The 19,334-nt window shown below is 32.2% G+C and overlaps 4 protein-coding genes across 11 annotated transcripts; 2 read left to right on the top strand and 2 right to left on the bottom strand.

Moving 5' to 3' along the window:
* Window positions 1-646: 646 nt before the first annotated feature.
* LOC118645218 lies at window positions 647-4,730 on the bottom strand. 2 transcript variants are annotated; one of them, XM_036285866.1, is made up of 7 exons: window positions 4,558-4,730; window positions 3,932-4,014; window positions 3,733-3,783; window positions 3,476-3,623; window positions 3,096-3,267; window positions 2,808-3,015; window positions 647-1,657 (listed from the first exon to the last, which is right to left on the bottom strand). In XM_036285866.1, exons 2-6 carry the CDS (start codon window positions 3,991-3,993, stop codon window positions 2,813-2,815), a joined length of 636 nt encoding a protein of 211 aa, XP_036141759.1. In that variant the 5' UTR covers window positions 3,994-4,014; window positions 4,558-4,730; the 3' UTR covers window positions 647-1,657; window positions 2,808-2,812. The 2 variants fall into 2 exon arrangements, with proteins under 2 accessions (XP_036141759.1, XP_036141760.1); XM_036285867.1 differs by lacking the exon at window positions 4,558-4,730 and having other exon boundaries at window positions 3,932-4,499.
* A 630-nt stretch (window positions 4,731-5,360) lies between these two features.
* On the top strand, window positions 5,361-8,003 carry LOC118645023. Of its 3 annotated transcripts, none has more exons than XM_036285263.1 (2): window positions 5,361-6,778; window positions 6,866-8,003. In XM_036285263.1, exons 1-2 carry the CDS (start codon window positions 5,682-5,684, stop codon window positions 7,290-7,292), a joined length of 1,524 nt encoding a protein of 507 aa, XP_036141156.1. In that variant the 5' UTR covers window positions 5,361-5,681; the 3' UTR covers window positions 7,293-8,003. The 3 variants fall into 3 exon arrangements, with proteins under 3 accessions (XP_036141156.1, XP_036141157.1, XP_036141155.1); XM_036285264.1 differs by having other exon boundaries at window positions 5,362-6,675; window positions 6,848-8,003; XM_036285262.1 differs by having other exon boundaries at window positions 5,362-6,778; window positions 6,848-8,003.
* Window positions 8,004-9,871: 1,868 nt separating this feature from the next.
* LOC118645025 lies at window positions 9,872-19,322 on the top strand. Of its 4 annotated transcripts, XM_036285269.1 has the most exons (5): window positions 9,874-11,015; window positions 11,164-11,214; window positions 11,324-11,471; window positions 18,851-18,966; window positions 19,068-19,322. In XM_036285269.1, exons 1-5 carry the CDS (start codon window positions 10,954-10,956, stop codon window positions 19,225-19,227), a joined length of 537 nt encoding a protein of 178 aa, XP_036141162.1. In that variant the 5' UTR covers window positions 9,874-10,953; the 3' UTR covers window positions 19,228-19,322. The 4 variants fall into 4 exon arrangements, with proteins under 4 accessions (XP_036141163.1, XP_036141162.1, XP_036141165.1 ...); XM_036285270.1 differs by lacking the exons at window positions 18,851-18,966; window positions 19,068-19,322 and adding an exon at window positions 12,112-14,865 and having other exon boundaries at window positions 9,872-11,015; XM_036285272.1 differs by lacking the exon at window positions 18,851-18,966 and having other exon boundaries at window positions 9,875-11,015; window positions 19,068-19,160.
* LOC118645022 lies at window positions 14,406-18,856 on the bottom strand. Of its 2 annotated transcripts, XM_036285261.1 has the most exons (3): window positions 18,428-18,856; window positions 17,652-17,788; window positions 14,406-17,243 (listed from the first exon to the last, which is right to left on the bottom strand). In XM_036285261.1, exons 2-3 carry the CDS (start codon window positions 17,776-17,778, stop codon window positions 14,830-14,832), a joined length of 2,541 nt encoding a protein of 846 aa, XP_036141154.1. In that variant the 5' UTR covers window positions 17,779-17,788; window positions 18,428-18,856; the 3' UTR covers window positions 14,406-14,829. The 2 variants fall into 2 exon arrangements, with proteins under 2 accessions (XP_036141154.1, XP_036141153.1); XM_036285260.1 differs by having other exon boundaries at window positions 17,652-18,856.
* Window positions 19,323-19,334: the final 12 nt, after the last annotated feature.

The raw sequence follows: 19,334 nt of genomic DNA, 5'->3' as shown, positions 1-19,334 counted from the left end.
ACATTGTTTCCATAAGTGTATTTTCTTTATGTTCTGACGTTTTAATCTACGTTTTTTAAAGATTTAATTTACACTTCTGTCACTCTTTTGTTACATTATAATTAACTTTCCCTTTACACTTGATTTATGCTCCATTAATTGTAGAGATAAAAAAGATATGATGGGATATTATTTGAATGTAATAGGATATCGTAAGATATTAATGAATATCTTACAATATCTTATAATATTTTAAGATATTTTTTGGGATATCGAAATATATTAATAAGATATCATATGATATCTTAAGATATTTTACGATATTTTAAGATATTTTTGTAGGATATCCCGGGAGCTACTCATTGAGATATCCGTGGGATTGCCTTCGTCTGTCTGGGATAATTTTGGATATCCTCAGGATAAAGTGTGCTGTGTGGGTATATTCAATTTACGTTTCAATTTTTTTTGTCAGAAAACTAAAAAACTTTAAAAATGACATTTATATTTTTTTTTATCAAAATAATTTCAAAAAATTTTATTAATACATTTTATATATTAAACAGTAGGTATATATACACAAATAAATACATAAATTATTAAATACACAAATAAATTATATTTTTTAATAAAAAACACATACAAATAAATTACAAAGTAAGTATACAAATAAATATATATATATCATTTACAAAATATAACATATATCAAATAAAAGAAAAATCCAAATGTAAAATAAAATTTAGTAATTTAACTTAAAAGTATTTTATATTACAAGTTAATCCTCCTCTGGTCTTTTGAGTGAAAAGATGCACCTCTGTCACAAAGTCCTAAATCTTTCTCTCTTTGGCAAATCTAAACAGAACAAAACACAAAATTTTAAATTTAACTTTCGTAAGAACAGAGAGTAATGTCTGTTTGTATCAATACTTCTTTTATCGCACATTATACAGCTTTTGAATATATTGGTACAAAAAGACATCACATAAAGGAAAAATAATATTTAAAAAAACGTGTTGTAGCACTTTTTTGAAATATTAACTATCCAAGAAGCTTCGGTTACTATGCTCCGAAGTTACTATTACAAAAGTGTTACAAATATTAATGTCGCAAACAATAAAAGATATTAAAAAGTGTCAATTGCGATAACCGAGATGATCCCGTAGAATCAATATAAATGGCACTAAAAAGTGCCGATTGATTGATCTCCACTAGAGCTGTGCGAGGAAGGTTTAATCCCAAAATAAATACGTAAAATCGAGCCAAGTAAACGTTATACCGCAACACCTAATTTTGAAATCAGTTTCGGTGTATGCAGTGCTAAAAAGAACCCGCGGTTCACTCATAAAACAGACGTAAAGATACACACACTAAAAAGTCACGTCCATGTACGGTTGGTGCTTTACATGATGTGATTCTCGATAATGTGCGTAATCTCTTCATCTGTTTTATTGGTAAACCGGCGTCATTGGACATAACGATTGCTTGGATCAATGTTACATTCCGAGTTGAGACAAAATACTTTCTCACACAGCTTAGCATCTACCGAGACCGGTTGGCATTAAAAAATGTCGATTGTATCTTCTTTCGTTCCGTGAACGTCGTCGCGATGACCTAGTCATTCTTCCCTCTATGTTGGTGAGCAGGGTGAGTAGCAACGTCTCCAGGGGAGTATCTGTAACTATACATAAATAATTACCATATCATCATGTATATCTGTGTCTGTATATGCGCGTGGTGTTCGCTATTCTTATAGTATTATCAGGGTTGGGAAGTAACGCGTTACTTGTAACGCCGTTACCGTTTTCGTTACATTTTTTTGGTAACGCTCGTTACTTTTTTATGTCTGTAACGGTAACGGTAACGTCGTTACATTTTTACAGTTAACGGTAACGAATTCAGCCGTTACTTTTATCGTTACTTTAGTTCCCTATATCTTTTATATCTGTTCAATAGATCGCGTACTGGTCGCGCGCATTATTCTTAATTGGATAAAAATATTCCGATATAGGGCGCTAGAAGTCAATGTCACATGAGAATGCCCTATTGAAATATCTTGTTAATGCGATGCGTAAACCTTTTATTTTGAGATTTAAAAGACTGTAGATAGTCGTCTTCAATACGCAAATACATACAATATGTATAACCTATCTGCTAGATTATAGGTTACGTGCAATAAATGCAATTATGAAATATTTATTTCCATATTTTATAATATATATTTTAAATATATGTTTGAAAAATATTTTCTACCTTATATAGGCTGCATTCCGATAGTCACTGCTAGTATTAAAAGTCTAAAAGTCTATAGTATATGTATATGAAACTGAACTATAGATTTTCAATACTGGCAATGAATATTGGAATGCTTATATAACATTAATTTTTAAAAACAAGGTTTATTAAAAATTTTTGACAAAATGACATTTGTGAATTACAATATAAATTTTTATAAAGATAAGTATATTAAAAAAATAAAGATATTAATATAAAAAATTAGAATAATTATTAATTGAGTTTAATATAAAAAAGCTTGCTATATATTAGAAACTAGTTTTAAGTTTTAAGTTTTAATATTGATTATTAAATAATGTAATTTTATAATCTAACATTTTACTTTAGCATTTCAAAAAAGTAACAAAAAAAGTAACGAATCGTTACTTTCTAAGTAACGGTAACGGTAACGCGTTACTTTTTAAAATAAGTAACGAGTAACGGTAACGAGTTACTTTTTACAAAAAGTAACGGTAACGGTAACGCGTTACTTTTTTAAGGTAACGTTCCCAACCCTGAGTATTATATATTACTCATCATTATTGACATATAATTACCATTATTAATTGTTATTTGCTTCCTCTTCTTGTTCTCGTTCGGGCTCGTCGTTCCAAAAATTACGATTCCTTGGAACCGGCATGCGTGCACGTGGACCTTGCAACTTGGTTCTTGCCCTTTCCTTTGCAGCCCGGAGAGCTTCCTTCGCCTGGGTTTGAAACTCCGTACGAGTCGGCTTTGGGAAGTGCAGGTTTTTACATACAGCGTCTGCAAAAAATGTTATATACACTATTAATTAATAAGACCTGGTAATAATATTAATGCATATTTAAAAATAAGGCTCGTACCATAAATAGCAATAATTAACCGAGCGTTATATAATGGCCGTTGCGCTCCTTCACGCTTTTCGCGGCCCCACCATGTGAACGACGGTGTTACAGTATCCTTCAAAGTTTCTTTTAGACACAGATTTACTGCCTCTTTTAAATTAAAGCCGCCTATATAACGAAGATAATTCACCTAAACAGAGTACATACAGTTTACATAATGTTGACACATATTAATTTCACACTCATTTCTAAAGTACAATAAGTTAACGAGTGAGTGAGCGAGTGAGTAAGTAAGTGAATGAGAGTGAGTGAGTGAGTGAAAGAGAGAGAGAGAGAGAGAGAGAGAGAGAGAGAGAGAGCATATAAGATAAAATAATTCCGATTTCCTTTTCACTTACGACATCATTATATTCATCTTCATTCATATTTTCGAAATCATCCATTTCGGCTAGAGATGATATTGGGCGAACTGCAGGCTTTCGTGGTACACCGTGATTATTCGGTTGTACGCACTTCAAAATATTTTGAAGTAAAGTATTCGTCCTTCTGTAAGTAAGAGAAAAATGCAAAGAAAAATTATAGTATTGCGAAGGTGTATATACATATATGTGTGTTGCATATATTAATAAATACAAATTACATCTCAATTACATACTTGAATTCTGCCTCCATTCGATCCATGCGTTCGTGCAACATGTTAATTGACCTGTAAAAATTAATTGACAATTATTCATGTACCTGTGATTATAAAAATGAATGTAAAGAATTCATCCCTAACACGTTGTTTCATGGTGTTATTACTATTACTATTGTTTTATTTTTACAATTGTAACTATATATATGTATGACTTTACCGATTATTTATATCACTTGTCCGTGCTGATGTTTCATAATTTACATGTTGATTATTATGCATTGTACAGCTTCTCGTATTTGCCTGAAATGGAATTTCGTGTGCATTATTATTAAAAATGACTCCATCTGTACGTGTATCTGTCAAAATGGGTGCAGAAGAATCTTAAAAATTTTTGTTATTGTAGATGTTAAATATGTGTGAAGTGAAAAGCGTTGTGTATGTAGTTGATGTAGGTGGAACATATGTGTATAATGGTGCGTTTTTGTTAATTGTGTGTGAAGTTGAAAGTGCTGTGTATGTATTAGTTAATGTAGGTGGAATATATGATGCGTGTGATGTGTTTTTTGTTAATTGTGTGTGAAGTTAAAAGTACTGTGTATGTATTTGTTAATGTAAATGGAATATATGATGTGTGTGATGTGTTTTTGTTAATTGTGTGTGAAGTGGGAAGTGTTGTGTATGGATTAGTTAATGTAGGTGGAATATATAAAATGTCAATAAACAAGACTGCAAAGTAATAATTTAACTAGTCAAGTTTCTTAAGAAAAAAGACTGGAAATTTCCTTATTTTTAACCGTTGCAAAAGCAAATGTAGATATATTAAATTCTATGTAATTTACTTGCCTTAATAGTGTAGTACTATAAACGATATAACCACGTCTCGTTGTCTCGATCCTCTTTAATATTATATTCTTCGTTAATTTATTGCCGTGAGTCTCGATCTCTCACTGTCGGTCACTATTTGCCAATTATTTGCCTCTACGACGGTTTAACTCAGGCTGTGTTCCAAAATTCACTGCCAGTACTGAAAATCTATAGTCCACGTTACACATACTATACATTTTCAGTACTGGCAGTGAATTTTGGAACATAGCCTATGAATGATGAAAGCTGCTGTGCATGCAGGCTGCCGGTAAAGGTACGACCAATTGCAGGCTTTGACGATATGATTTAGCCTATCAAATAAGAGCTCTATTTTAGCGCCAGATTATAATCTTCATTTGGCTGTTTATTTCATCTAACGACAATGGCTGCATTTTGATATACACTGTCAACATTAAACATATACGGTTTATATCTGCCCATTATATACTATATATTTTCATTATTGGCCGTGTATATCGGGACGCAGCCATTGTCGTAAGTCAAATAAATAGCCTAATGAAGATCAATCTATTGGTTATCTCACGTGGAATGAACCGTGTTCAACATGTGGCTTGTTCTTTTTAGCTACACTACCGCACTGGTGCAATAAGTTAAAGTAAGACAAGTATATTTTTTTTCATTCTAACTTATTACACCAGTGCAACAGTGCAGCTAGAAAGAACAGACCAAAGTATACGTTCTCTCATTTTAACTTATTGCATCAGTGCAGCAGTGCAGCTAAAAAGAACAGACTTATGGTGCGAGACAGAAAGGTAGTGGGGCACTATCGCCCGCATGCGCCGGCCGGTATCGTCACTCAAGTCCGTGATCGTTACTCTTGTTTTCTCTTGACAACGATTTCTGGCGCCAAAATAGAGCTCTTGGATATATATATGCTGAATGTATCATGAAAGCCTGCGATTAGTTGCACCTTTATCGGCATTTTATTCGCGCCGCAACCTTCATCAATCTGAGTTGAACCGTCGCAAGTGAGAACCATAACAGTGAGAGACTTATACAGCAGCGGATCAACGAGAAATCTAGCAAAACCGAGGAGGAAACGGTTATATCACTTGCAGCAGCACATCGTTAAGGAAAGTAACATGGAATTTAATAATTTAAAACCTTCAATATCGCGAAAATCATTGTACAGTTTGTCTAGAAGACAACGTAATAAAATTCTGAAAGAGGTTAGAAAAAATGTACGTTTACAGTATCGTAGAAAATGTAACACTGCTATCAGAGAGCCGAATAACTTTGATATCCAAGAAATTCCTGGCCCGTCAGTTACCTTCTTCACAGATAATGTAAATATTAATGATTATAGACATGATATAGATGATGACATTTCTTCTTCTTCTTCTTCGTTCAATGCCTCATTCTCTGAAACTGCCCGAATTGAACCACCTTTTCACGAACGTTTGGCATCTTGCTTTGTAGATAATAATTTGACACACGTGCAAAGCAATAATATATTACATCTTCTTCGTACACATCCATGTTTTCATAAATTATCAAAAGATATTAGAACGCTTTTAGGTACACCAAGTAAACGTGTTATTACGTTTGATGTAGAACCAGGAGAATACGTCCACTTTGATCTCGAAGCAGCGATAATTGAAAGTCTTCCTAATGTTTCGATTATTAATGAATTAGAATTAGATTTTAATATAGATGGCTGTAGTTTAGATAAATCAGGTAGTATTCAGATATGGTCTATTCAATGTAGAATTGTAAATTTGCAGCATATATATACAAAGCCAATAATTGTAAGAATTAATTATAAAGGTGCACAAAAACCATATGATCCTAATATTTTTCTTGAAAAATTTATTGCAGATATCAATAGAATCATGTCTAGCGGAGGTATTAATTGTCATGGTAATAAAGTGCCGATACGACTGAGATGCTTTATAGCAGATGCGCGTGCTCGAGCATTCATTTTAAATCATCGTAATCATGTATCTTATCATCCTTGTTCCAAATGTAAAGTTTCAGGTAAACGTTACGAAGGGCGTTATGTCTTCATTGGTATTAATCACTCTTCTCGAACGAATGAGGAATATATTAGATGCTTAGACGAGGATCATCATAAAGGTAACAGTCCATTAGCAACGTTACCAATAGACATGGTTTCTCAAGTTCCTTTTGAGTATATGCACCTTGTATGCTTGGGCGTTGTGAAAAAACTGTTATCTGCGTGGGTATATGCAAAATATTCACGTCTGTCAAAATTGTCAGGAAGATCCATTTCTGTTATATGTTCCAGATTGAATGTTCTTAAAAGATATTGTCCGTCGGAGTTTGCTAGACGTCCTCGATCTCTCAACATGTGTTTGAAGTTTAAAGCAACAGAATTTCGCCAGTTTCTGCTTTATACAGGACCAGTTGTAATGTTTGGTATATTGGACGAACGATTGTATAAGCATTTTTTATTCTTGCATGCAGCGATAAGAATTTTGATGTTTAATTCATTGTCGGAACGATATTATAGCTTTGCAGAGCTTGCGTTGCAAAAATTTGTTCTTCGAAGTCCGAATTTGTACGGTCCAATGTTTAATTCTTATAATGTATATGGTCTTCTTCACCTTACCGACGATGTGAGACGTTTTGGTACTTTAGATTCATTTTCTGCCTTTCCTTATGAAAACAATATGTCATTTCAGAAAATATTGTCGAAAACCGAGTTTACCTCTTCAGCAATTCTTCAATAGAATGACAGAGATAGACATTCACGGAACAAGCGATAACCATAATATGGATTTATCTATTCACGTAATCGCATTGCGTGATAATGATATTAATTGTCGTCAGTATCGTAAAATTCAATTTAATGGAATATTGTTAAGTATAGAGACACGTGATAATTGTTGTATTTTACATGACGGATCCATTTGTATTATTTTCAATATTGTCATGAATAATTCGTATCGTTTAGGAGTCAAAAGATTTTTACAGATTCAGGATTTTTATGATATCGGCATATTATCTTTGGCTCTCCAAATATATAAATGTTTCACATTGAGTAACGAAATTTTTTATATTAATCTAGACGAAGTTCTTGCAAAGTGTTATAGGCTGCCTCTTTGGAATTCGACATCGACGGAAGATAGTGACAGTAATGAAGATGATTTGGAAAGATCTGAATATGTTGTCGCTGCTCTCATACATAAAGAGAAATCATAAGAAATATTTTTTAACAAAGAGTATAGCTTAAGTTGTTTGTAGTTTAAATATATTCTTATGATTTTTAACTAACACATTTTTATAAATTTTTTTATTTTTGTCACGTTTTAGTTAATTATTAGGAAAAAGAACGTGTTACACTTTCATTTTTAAGAGACAAAATTGGTGTAAAAAGAAACAGAAGGAGGAGAGAAATAGATAACGATAATAGAATAGAACAAAGACAGTTAAACCAAAAAGTATTTCTAGAATGTCTTGTTCACTTATGACATCAATATATATTGCAGCATATACAGGAATTGGACAAAATAATATATACACTTAAAAAATATACTGATTGTTTTATTAATAAAAAGATTGCCTCTTATTTGTCTTTAACACTGATTCTATCCTTGGAATAGTCATATAATGCTTGAATAGTTACCAATAAAATGTACTATTTTTTTAAACAGAACATCATTCAATAGCTTATATAAGTATTGAAAGAGAAAATTTGCTTCTTATCCTATTTTCAAAAATTATTCTGTGTTCTCCAAAATTTAAACATTTTTCCTGGCCGATGCAATCGCATGATTAAAATATCATTGAATTATTATGAGCAGTTTTGAAGCCCAGAGTGAGGAACAGATTTCTTCTTTTAATATCTCTTAAACAATTGGAACATATTTTTCTAGAACAACAGTATAACATTGTATTTGTTAATATTGAAACATTGACGGCATTACAACAAGGATAAAATCTGTATTAAAAACAAATGGTAGGCTAACTTCTTATTAATAAAACAAGCAGTGTATTTTTCAGGTGTTGATATTATTTTATCCCCTGCATAAATAAATAGTAATATCTAAGAATATAATTAAAGCGCATTTTTAAATATACCCAGACAACACGCTTGTCAGAATGAAAACTTTAAGAGAACTTTTTTAAAAAAAACATTTAGATATCTTGGAAATGATGTCAAAATGGTAACATTTATCAGAGACGTCTACTAAGAGAGGTCTTTAAGATATCTCATTGAAGAGTCTTACTTAAGTTTCTTGAAAATGTTATTCTTATGACATCAGTTAAATGATATCAGCTTGATATCTCATAAAAGATATCACAATGCTGTCCGATTTTTGAGCCGTCCATGCGCGTCGTAGTTGACTCAGAAATCAGACAACACTAAGAGGTCTTTGAGATATCTGATTGAAGAGTCTCATTTAAGTTTCTTGAAAATGTTATCCTTATAACATTAGCTAAATGATATCAGCTTGATGTCTCATAAAAGATATCACAATGCTGTCCGATTTTTGAGCCGTCCATGCGCGTTGTAGTTGACTCATAAATTAGATAACATTATAATATCTTGAATGAGAAATCCATTTGATATTATTTAAAAATTATTATAAAGATAATGTTTTCAAAAATAACGGTTTGCCTACAATTACTGTGCACAAAAAATGCACAAAATCTAAATTTATCATGTACTAAACAAAAACAGAATAATAAAAACCATCTAATTAACCATTTGAACGCTTCAAATTATTAATGCTAAAAATTAATCGCAATTTTCATCAAATTATTAAGGCTATGGAAAAAGATAAATTTAACAATATGAAATTGATAAGTAAATAAATTAATGCTATTTATCTCTAATGTTTTGCAAAATTTAATTGCTTTTATAAAAAATAATATAATTGCGTCAGTTTATAACATATTGGTATTATATGTATAAGACAATAACAGGTACCCATATCGATTAGTCAAATTGGCGTAGCAGATAGAGTACAAGGTTCGTCATCCTAAGGTTCCGGGTTCAAACCTACCAGCGGCAAGTAAGAATAAAATAATTTAATTTAAATTTAATTAATCAATAAAAATTTGTCCTAAATTTAGTATGTTACTGTTGATAAAAATAATTTAAAAAAAAAAGAATTTTTATTTTATTTTTTTATCTTTAGTTGCAGATTTAAAATATCCGATTTAAGAAATCTTTTAGATATACGATTTAAGAAATTTTTTAGATATTCGATTTAAGAAATTTTTTAGATATCCGATTTAAGAAATTTTTTAGATATCAGTTTTATAATATCTTTCTGTTCTCAAAAAACGGCGCATTGGTTAACATTCTGACATCATTATGTTATCTTTTAAAAGTCTCTTTATGTTATCATTTTCAGAAACAAGATATCTTTTAGAGATCTTTTTGACAACGTATTGTTCACTGGGTATGCACACAAACATACATATCCTAAAATAAAATGCGCTCTAATTATATTCTTACAGATAACAAATAACTTTACATCTATTTTAAAAGATTCAAGTTATTAAGTTGATTAAATGTTATATTACTTAAAGATTTTGGTTAAAATTTTTTAAAAGAAAGTCAATTCATAACGTATCTACAACTTGAAATATGAATGCTTTCCAGCGACACAAGTAACACAGTGAATCATTACAGTCTTGTTTGCCAATGTTAAACAAAGATGAAATCACTATGTTACACAGCGTCATTTATATCTCTCTGGAAAGCACTCTATATGTAATATATACGTTCAATTATGCTAAGAGACATAAATTTTTACTTACATATAGATAGACCAATCAACCGAAGCGTGTTTCGAAGCCATCTCTCTACCAAACGACTTCATCAGAAGACAAAGCTGTGACACGTCCATCGAAGAGGCTCCTTCAAGCCATCGACAATCGCGGATGCGGAGATCGACAATGACACCGGCGACCTACGAAGCATTCTGGAGGAACTTCTACGAATAAGACAGATTATATTAATTATTCACAAGAATCTCAACAGCGATTACAACAAAATTTAAATCCACAAATGTCCACAAACACATCATCACCATATATTCCGACTACATTAACTAATACGCAACACTTTCTACTTCACACACAATTAACAAAAACATATTATTACACACATCACATATTCTACCTACATTAACAAATACATACACAGCACTTTCAACTTCACACACAATTAACAAAAACGCACCATTATACACATATGTTCCACCTACATCAACTACATACACAACGCTTTTCACTTCACACACATTTAACACCTACAATAACAATAATTTTTCAGATTCTTCTGCACCCATTTTGACAGATACACGTACAGATGGAGTCATTTTTAATAATAATGCACACGAAATTCCATTTCAGGCAAATACGAGAAGCTGTACAATGCATAATAATCAACATGTAAATTATGAAACATCACCACGGACAAGTGATATAAATAATCGGTAAAGTCATACATATATATAGTTACAATTGTAAAAATAAAACAATAGTAATAGTAATAACACCATGAAACAACGTGTTAGGGATGAATTCTTTACATTCATTTTTATAATCACAGGTGCATGAATAATTGTCAATTAATTTTTACAGGTCAATTAACATGTTGCACGAACGCATGGATCGAATGGAGGCAGAATTCAAGTATGTAATTGAGATGTAATTTGTATTTATTAATATATGCAACACACATATATGTATATACACCTTCGCAATACTATAATTTTTCTTTGCATTTTTTTCTTACTTACAGAAGGACGAATACTTTACTTCAAAATATTTTGAAGTGCGTACAACCGAATAATCACGGTGTACCACGAAAGCCTGCAGTTCGCCCAATATCATCTCTAGCCGAAATGGATGATTTCGAAAATATGAATGAAGATGAATATAATGATGTCGTAAGTGAAAAGGAAATCGGAATTATTTTATCTTATATGCTCTCTCTCTCTCTCTCTCTCTCTCTCTCTCTCTCTCTCTCTCTTTCTCTCTCTCTCTCTCTCTCTCTCTCTCTCTTTCACTCACTCACTCACTCTCATTCACTTACTTACTCACTCGCTCACTCACTCGTTAACTTATTGTACTTTAGAAATGAGTGTGAACTTAATATGTGTCAACATTATGTAATCTGTATGTACTCTGTTTAGGTGAATTATCTTCGTTATATAGGCCCCTGGTAAAAATTTCTATTAGAAACAGATAGAAACAGTTAGAAAAAGATAGAATTTCTAACAGTTTTTAACGGAATCCTATACGTTGTATCTGTAAGCTTAAAGAAAAGACTCAACTACTATCGGTTTCTATAAGCAACACTATCGCATTCGCAAATGCAGTCAGAAATTGCAACAGCGTGTAACTGTATGTATCAGTAATTTATCCATATATCCGCATTTATAAGTTTTTGCAGATATAAATTCTGTCCGTTTTTGTTTGCAACCTGTATGCATCAAATGCTGACGATATCTGTCTGCAATTACGGATGCTATATCCACCTGCCTCTGTTTGCAACGTCAACTTATAGGAATTTATTTGTAATTACGGATACAATGTTTATCCGTTTCTGTCCACATTCTGAACGCACCGAGTGTAGGCAGTATCTATCCGTAATTACGGATACTACATCCACCTGCCTCTGTTTGCAACGTCAACCTATAGGAATTTATTTGTAATTACGGATACAATGTTTATCCGCTTTTGTCCACATTCTGAACGCACCGAGTGTAGACAGTATCTATTCGTAATTACGAATGCTACATCCACCTGCCTCTGTTTGCAACGTCAACCTATAGGAATTTATTTGTAATTACGGATACAATGTTTATCCGTTTCTGTCCACATTCTGAACGCACCGAGTGTAGACAGTATCTATCCGTAATTATGGATGCTACATCCACCTGCCTCTGTTTGCAACGTCAACCTATAGGAATTTATTTGTAATTACGGATACAATGTTTATCCGCTTTTGTCCACATTCTGAACGCACCGAGTGTAGACAGTATCTATCCGTAATTACGGATGCTACATCCACCTGCCTCTGTTTGCAACGTCAACCTATAGGAATTTATTTGTAATTACGGATACAATGTTTATCCGTTTCTGTCCACATTCTGAACGCACCGAGTGTAGACAGTATCTATCTGTAATTACGGATGCTACATCCACCTGCCTCTGTTTGCAATGTCAACCTATAGGAATTTATTTGTAATTACGGATACAATGTTTATCCGTTTCTGTCCACATTCTGAACGCACCGAGTGTAGACAGTATCTATCCGTAATTACGGATGCTACATACACCTGCCTCTGTTTGCAACGTCAACCTATAGGAATTTATTTGTAATTACGGATACAATGTTTATCCGTTTCTGTCCACATTCTGAACGCACCGAGTGTAGACAGTATCTATCCGTAATTACGGATGCTACATACACCTGCCTCTGTTTGCAACGTCAACCTATAGGAATTTATTTGTAATTACGGATACAATGTTTATCCGTTTCTGTCCACATTCTGAACGCACCGAGTGTAGACAGTATCTATCCGTAATTACGGATGCTACATACACCTGCCTCTGTTTGCAACGTCAACCTATAGGAATTTATTTGTAATTACGGATACAATGTTTATCCGTTTCTGTCCACATTCTGAACGCACCGAGTGTAGACAGTATCTATCCGTAATTACGGATGCTACATACACCTGCCTCTGTTTGCAACGTCAACCTATAGGAATTTATTTGTAATTACGGATACAATGTTTATCCGTTTCTGTCCACATTCTGAACGCACCGAGTGTAGACAGTATCTATCCGTAATTACGGATGCTACATACACCTGCCTCTGTTTGCAACGTCAACCTATAGGAATTTATTTGTAATTACGGATACAATGTTTATCCGTTTCTGTCCACATTCTGAACGCACCGAGTGTAGACAGTATCTATCCGTAATTACGGATGCTACATACACCTGCCTCTGTTTGCAACGTCAACCTATAGGAATTTATTTGTAATTACAGATACAATGTTTATCCGTTTCTGTCCACATTCTGAACGCACCGAGTGTAGACAGTATCTATCCGTAATTACGGATGCTACATCCACCTGCCTCTGTTTGCAACGTCAACCTATAGGAATTTATTTGTAATTACAGATACAATGTTTATCCGTTTCTGTCCACATTCTGAACGCACCGAGTGTAGACAGTATCTATCCGTAATTACGGATGCTACATCCACCTGCCTCTGTTTGTAACGTCAACCTATAGGAATTTAGTTGTAATTACGGATATGATTTTGATCGGTTTCTATTCATATCGTGAACGCATATCCGTAATTACAAATAAATTGCTATATGTTGTCGTTGCAAACAGAGGCAGATGGATGTAGCATCGGTAATTACGGATAGATACTGTCTACACTCGGTGCGTTCAGAATGTGGACAGAAACGGACAAACATTGTAATTACAAATAAATTTCTATAGGTTCACGTTGCAAACAGAGGCAGATGGATCCAGGAGCGCAACCGCTCACTGAGCGGCTAAGTAGCAATTGAAGGTGCAGATTTGTTGGATCCAAAGGTAATTAAGATCTAATCATCTTCAATTGCTACTTAGCCGCTCAGTGAGCGGTTGTGCTACTGAATGCATCCACTTTCTTTTCTCATGTTATACATATATATGCATATTCGTATATACACATATAATGGAAAAGAAAGAATATAACTCACTTATTATACATTATTAACATTTATTGCTATGTATTATATACATATATACAAAGGGTTTTTGTACATAATAACAAATTTAAATATTATATGTGATATTAAATGAAATATTAATTTCTTACATTTAATTTATTTATGCCATACAGTCCATATTATACATTAGTTAATTAAATAATATATTTTATTACATAGTTATATATATTGGAATATGTAATATGCATATTCACACATACATGTTAGACGTACAAACTAAAAATTTCGTACACCAACATTATCATACTTTAATATCCATTTAATTTTTAAATTACAGTACAATGACTATAATGGGAGTTTTCCAGCAAGTGACACAAATTGACACAGCAGTATTTCTGTCTTTGTTTGATATTTAGTTTGAGACAAGGACAAAATTTCTGCTGTGTCAATTTGTGTCTCTGGAAAGCTCCCAATGTGTATTATTGCAATTAATAGATATTATTAAGATATAATAGTTATGATAGTGCGATTAACAGATATAATAATTATTAAGAATTATTAACATTTACATGTTAAATATATTAGGAATTCGACAAACATATGTAAAAGCAGTATGTTTGATTATTAACATTTTTGCTTTTATATTTGATACAGGAATTCTTATGTTGCGTTCCCCATAACTTATTACTTTATATATATGAGGCGTATGAAATGCATTTTCCGTATTTATTTTTTTAACATCAATGTAACACTGATCATTAATGTTAATAATTGCTATTATTTGAGCACTTTCATTATTAATTAATTGTACAATAGAATCATTGGTTTTTTTTTCTGGTCTATAACTAGTAGTGTGATACAATTCACCTTTATAAATGCATCGTTGATACATAAAGCCATTATCAATTGGTTGACCATTACCGAGCAAAACTGTTTCGTCAACAATTTTAACTGAAGCAGAATGCATACGATTCGCAAATAAATATTTGTAATATTGTCCGCAAATTTCAAAATTTTCATAAATACTATCTGCTTGCCACTTGAATAAATTCTTTTGCAGATATCTTGTGCAAATTTGATTGTCAACGCTCTTTGGTCCACTCACTTTTTGTTTAAGATCGTAATTAGTACTTTCAAATACGAAAGCAGAATTCGCCCATAATGGCCCAACCATTTTAATTGACTGCACAATATGCAATAGACTGTGAATATTAAATGTTACACATTTTTCTCCGTATAAAATCTGAAATTCTGCAACGAAGCGTAGTAAATCTATTTCGCATTTCCGCAGATCATTTTCACTAAGATTGTTCTGTAGCAGTAAAAATAAAGTACCTACTAGTAGCGCTAGATGTTCTAGAAGATTATCTCGTATTATACCACTTAAACAAGGAAGACAGTAAAATAATCCCCATGAAAGCCATTCGGAAGCTTTCCATTTGCATCTATCAGTCAAAGGTCTCGGTAATCGTTGTATTTTTTTTATCGGAGTTATGTTTGTTAATCGAGTGTTAACTTCTTTCCGTTGAATTGCAGTTAAATATATTGGAGAGTCTTTACAAGTAAAACTGTCTCCAATTTGTTTATACACTCCTAATAAAGTTCCATGCATAAATTCATAGGAAAATCCCCATACCGCATTGAATTGTGGTAATTGCAATAAAATGGCATTACCCTTCACACCTCTGACACATTTATTAAATTCTGTAGCTTCCCGAACATCAATCATGTGTGTTTCGTGAGTCCGAAGATTACTAGATTCGTTAAATAAATAGCGGACAGTTCCGTGCAAATATTTTCCGCGAGCATAACACCATGAACAACCATAATAGCCATTGTACTGTAATCTATTTTGAACAATAGGTCGTGCTACAGAATCGACAACACAGCACATTGGCAATAATTTAAATGTAATAAGACTTTGCTTATTTTGGATTGTAATACCTTTTTCAAACAATTGCATAGCTTGTTCAACGAACTGTTTTAGAAACATATTCATCATAGTTGGAGTTGGCTCTTTATCCCCTATCCATAAAGCACATAACAATACATGTTTGAATCGTAAAGATGGTGGCATTTCATTTAAAATTAACAGAAGCGGCCAACTACTTTTTTTTGAACTATTAAAAATAGGCATACCGTCTGTGTTAAAATTGTATGTAAGAAGATAATCCGATCCGCCTGAATATTTTGAAGACAAACTTTTATACAGCACACTATCCGATATATCATTTAATGTCACGTTACCATCTGCATTTCTCTTCTCAGCGCAATGGTGTATATATTCAATTACAGACTGTTGAATGAAAGAGTTACTTAATAGTTTTTTTAATTGAAATTGTAAATCAATATACACAAATTTATATTGAGATTGCATTGTCAATTTATGTTTTTGCTGGCATTCTTTGCAAGATACAAATTGATTTTTAAAATCTAATTTTGATATTGGTCCTAACAAAAGTGCTTTACATAAGTTACAAAAAAAGGTATAACTCAATACATTTTTTGGTGGATCGTATTTCTTCTTTAATGTATATTTACTCATAGACCAAGTTTTAAATTGCGGTCCAGCTAAACATTTTATTAAATCAACGATTGCTTTTCTTATTTCATATGATAAATTAAACCGGACACAAATTGCCGTAATCATTAACATAACATCCGAAATTGTTAGTGCAGATGTTTCGAACATAATTGAGTTATCATCATTATTTTCGTTATCTGGGAGCTCTTCGTGTTCCGAGTCATGTACTTCATTTGCATCATGCATGACACTATCTTCATCCGTATCATATTCGATATTCCCTTCATCTGTAAAACTGCCGTCACTATAAGTATCTTCGGTGAAACAATTTTCTTCGTCTGTATGATGCGTACTGTACGTGTCATCAAATGTATTCACAACGGAAATTGTTTCCAATAATGCGTTATCGTCACTAATGTCGGAGAAATCCTGTATTGAATGTTCGGTATTTTTATCTAAAACAAACATATTAATTTGATAAAAATATAATATACAAAATATTTTTTCAAGTTCTTATAATAAAATTTTTATACTATAGTAATAATAATATTTACAATAATACGTTATATATTCTTGAATAATTTTAAAACCATTAAAATAGCCTTCTAAAATATACATTAAAAATATTATTTATAGATTATTGAAGATATAAAAAATAAGGGTTTTAAACTATCAGAAAAATTTTAAAAATATGTTATGTAAATAAATTATTAAAAAATTAGTCAATTAATATAAATATAAAATGTATTTTATGTAAAGATTTATGTATGTTTGTATGTATTATGAACGTTTTATATATGTATTTTGTGTAAAAAATAATTTTTGTACATTTTATTTTTATTGTTATTAGCTGTCATACTTACAGAGATTTTTTGCAACATTCATTTCTGTTTTCATTTTCATCCAAGATTGATGAGTTTTTAAGCATGTCCAATCTTCTCGATATTGAGGATCCAACATAAGCTTGTATCTTTTCTTCATTGGATCCATATTCAGAGGTCTGTGGCAAAATACGATTTGTATCAACATTTTCGAAACGCTACATTCTCATTACTAATTTAATATACATAATTAATGTAAATTAATTACTTTTATAAATAAATGTATATAAACATTCAAACATAATATTTATAAAGGTCGATTCTACAATTGCGTAGTTGTAAACGTAACATTGCAAAAAACTGATCAATTACAAATAATTATTTCTTATAATCGAAGAATAATCGACTGTGATTAGTTGATTTTTTACAACTTTATGTTTACAACTATGTTTACATACCACACACACACACACACACACACACACACACACACACACACACACACACACACACACACACACACACACACACACACACGCACGCACGCACGCACGCACGCACGCACCTGTTGAAAAGATCAGATGGAAATCTAGATGGTTATCCACATGCATGTGCATGAATTCTCATAGATTTTAGATGGTTTTATATGGATCTCGTATGGATAACCATAAGAAATTTCCAAAACCATTCAAAATTTTTGGAAATCCACATACATATGAGCATCTGAATTTCCATCTGACTTTTCAACGGGGACACACATATACACATATATACACGCATATATATATGTGCATTTTATATATTTAAAATATACGTACCTTTTATATAAAGCACTTGTAACTATCAAATAAAGATTATTCTTCCTTTAAGAAATAACAATCATTTACTTTTAATAATCCGAAATAAAATTTGTCAGAAAAAAATTGAGGGTTATATGTACATACACTAATGAGTCCTGTAGCGCAATCGCTCAGTGAGCGCGCGGTTAAGTAGCAATGGAAGGTGATTTGTTGGATCCAAAGGTAGGACCCAATGAGCGATCGCCTTTCCGCTCATCTCTGTACGTTCATCGCGCTGGTGTGTAGCCAGCTAGATCTTCAATTATTATAGCTTAATCTCCTCTGGTTGCTATGTGATTAACTCTTCTTCAGTGTACATATAACCTTCAAGTATTTTGTGACAAAATTTTACATTATTAAAAGTAAATGATAGTGATATCGTAATCTTTACAACTGGCAAAGTACTGGCGAAACGCTAGGAAAGGCTGCAGGGCTGCAGTTTCCCTTATGAAAGTTTGTGGCGCCATTAAAAACTTAATATTTAAGTGCATTGTATTTCCGGACATCCGTCAAATCATGTAAGAATTCTTTATTTAGGAATTTTGTTAGGTAAAATGCTCGCAGAGATATATTCGTCTGCTGTAAATTAATATAAACCTTCTTTGTTGTTTGTATCTAGTTACGACGTTAAGCGTGGTGCATGCAAGCGCACGCACATGCAACTTCTTAAGTTCCACCTTCCACCTTCATTTATTTTGTTAAGTAAGCCAAAGTTGCATTTGTTATTCTGCAATAATTTATCACGTACAAATCGCATGAATATATCTTTAATCGCATAATGTTCGCATACGTAAAATTTAATACGGAATGTAAAAGACATGAAGACAAAGATATTGTTGATGTTACAAAAATTAAACATTTTAATTTAAATAAATGGAAAAATAAG

The sequence above is a fragment of the Monomorium pharaonis genome, chromosome 4 (genome assembly GCF_013373865.1).
Source record: "Monomorium pharaonis isolate MP-MQ-018 chromosome 4, ASM1337386v2, whole genome shotgun sequence".
Classification (NCBI taxonomy): domain Eukaryota; kingdom Metazoa; phylum Arthropoda; class Insecta; order Hymenoptera; family Formicidae; genus Monomorium; species Monomorium pharaonis.
This window is presented reverse-complemented; position numbering and strand designations above follow the sequence as displayed.

What these genes read in the sequence shown, in the direction of transcription:
- LOC118645218 (XM_036285866.1), bottom strand. Translation starts at nt 3,993, where the DNA reads ATGCATAATAATCAACATGTAAATTATGAAACATCAGCACGGACAAGT. An exon ending in ACAAGTGATATAAATAATCG is followed by an intron (nt 3,784 to 3,931) that starts GTAAAGTCATAC and finishes TAATTTTTACAG; the next exon opens with GTCAATTAACATGTTGCACG. An exon ending in AAGATGAATATAATGATGTC is followed by an intron (nt 3,268 to 3,475) that starts GTAAGTGAAAAG and finishes TACTCTGTTTAG; the next exon opens with GTGAATTATCTTCGTTATAT.
- LOC118645022 (XM_036285260.1), bottom strand. Translation starts at nt 17,817, where the DNA reads ATGTTGATACAAATCGTATTTTGCCACAGACCTCTGAATATGGATCCA. An exon ending in GAATGTTGCAAAAAATCTCT is followed by an intron (nt 17,244 to 17,651) that starts GTAAGTATGACA and finishes TGTTTGTTTTAG; the next exon opens with ATAAAAATACCGAACATTCA.
- LOC118645023 (XM_036285262.1), top strand. Translation starts at nt 5,682, where the DNA reads ATGGAATTTAATAATTTAAAACCTTCAATATCGCGAAAATCATTGTAC. An exon ending in GTGAAAAAACTGTTATCTGC is followed by an intron (nt 6,779 to 6,847) that starts GTGGGTATATGC and finishes TATATGTTCCAG; the next exon opens with ATTGAATGTTCTTAAAAGAT.
- LOC118645025 (XM_036285269.1), top strand. Translation starts at nt 10,954, where the DNA reads ATGCATAATAATCAACATGTAAATTATGAAACATCACCACGGACAAGT. An exon ending in ACAAGTGATATAAATAATCG is followed by an intron (nt 11,016 to 11,163) that starts GTAAAGTCATAC and finishes TAATTTTTACAG; the next exon opens with GTCAATTAACATGTTGCACG. An exon ending in CCGGACATCCGTCAAATCAT is followed by an intron (nt 18,967 to 19,067) that starts GTAAGAATTCTT and finishes GTTTGTATCTAG; the next exon opens with TTACGACGTTAAGCGTGGTG.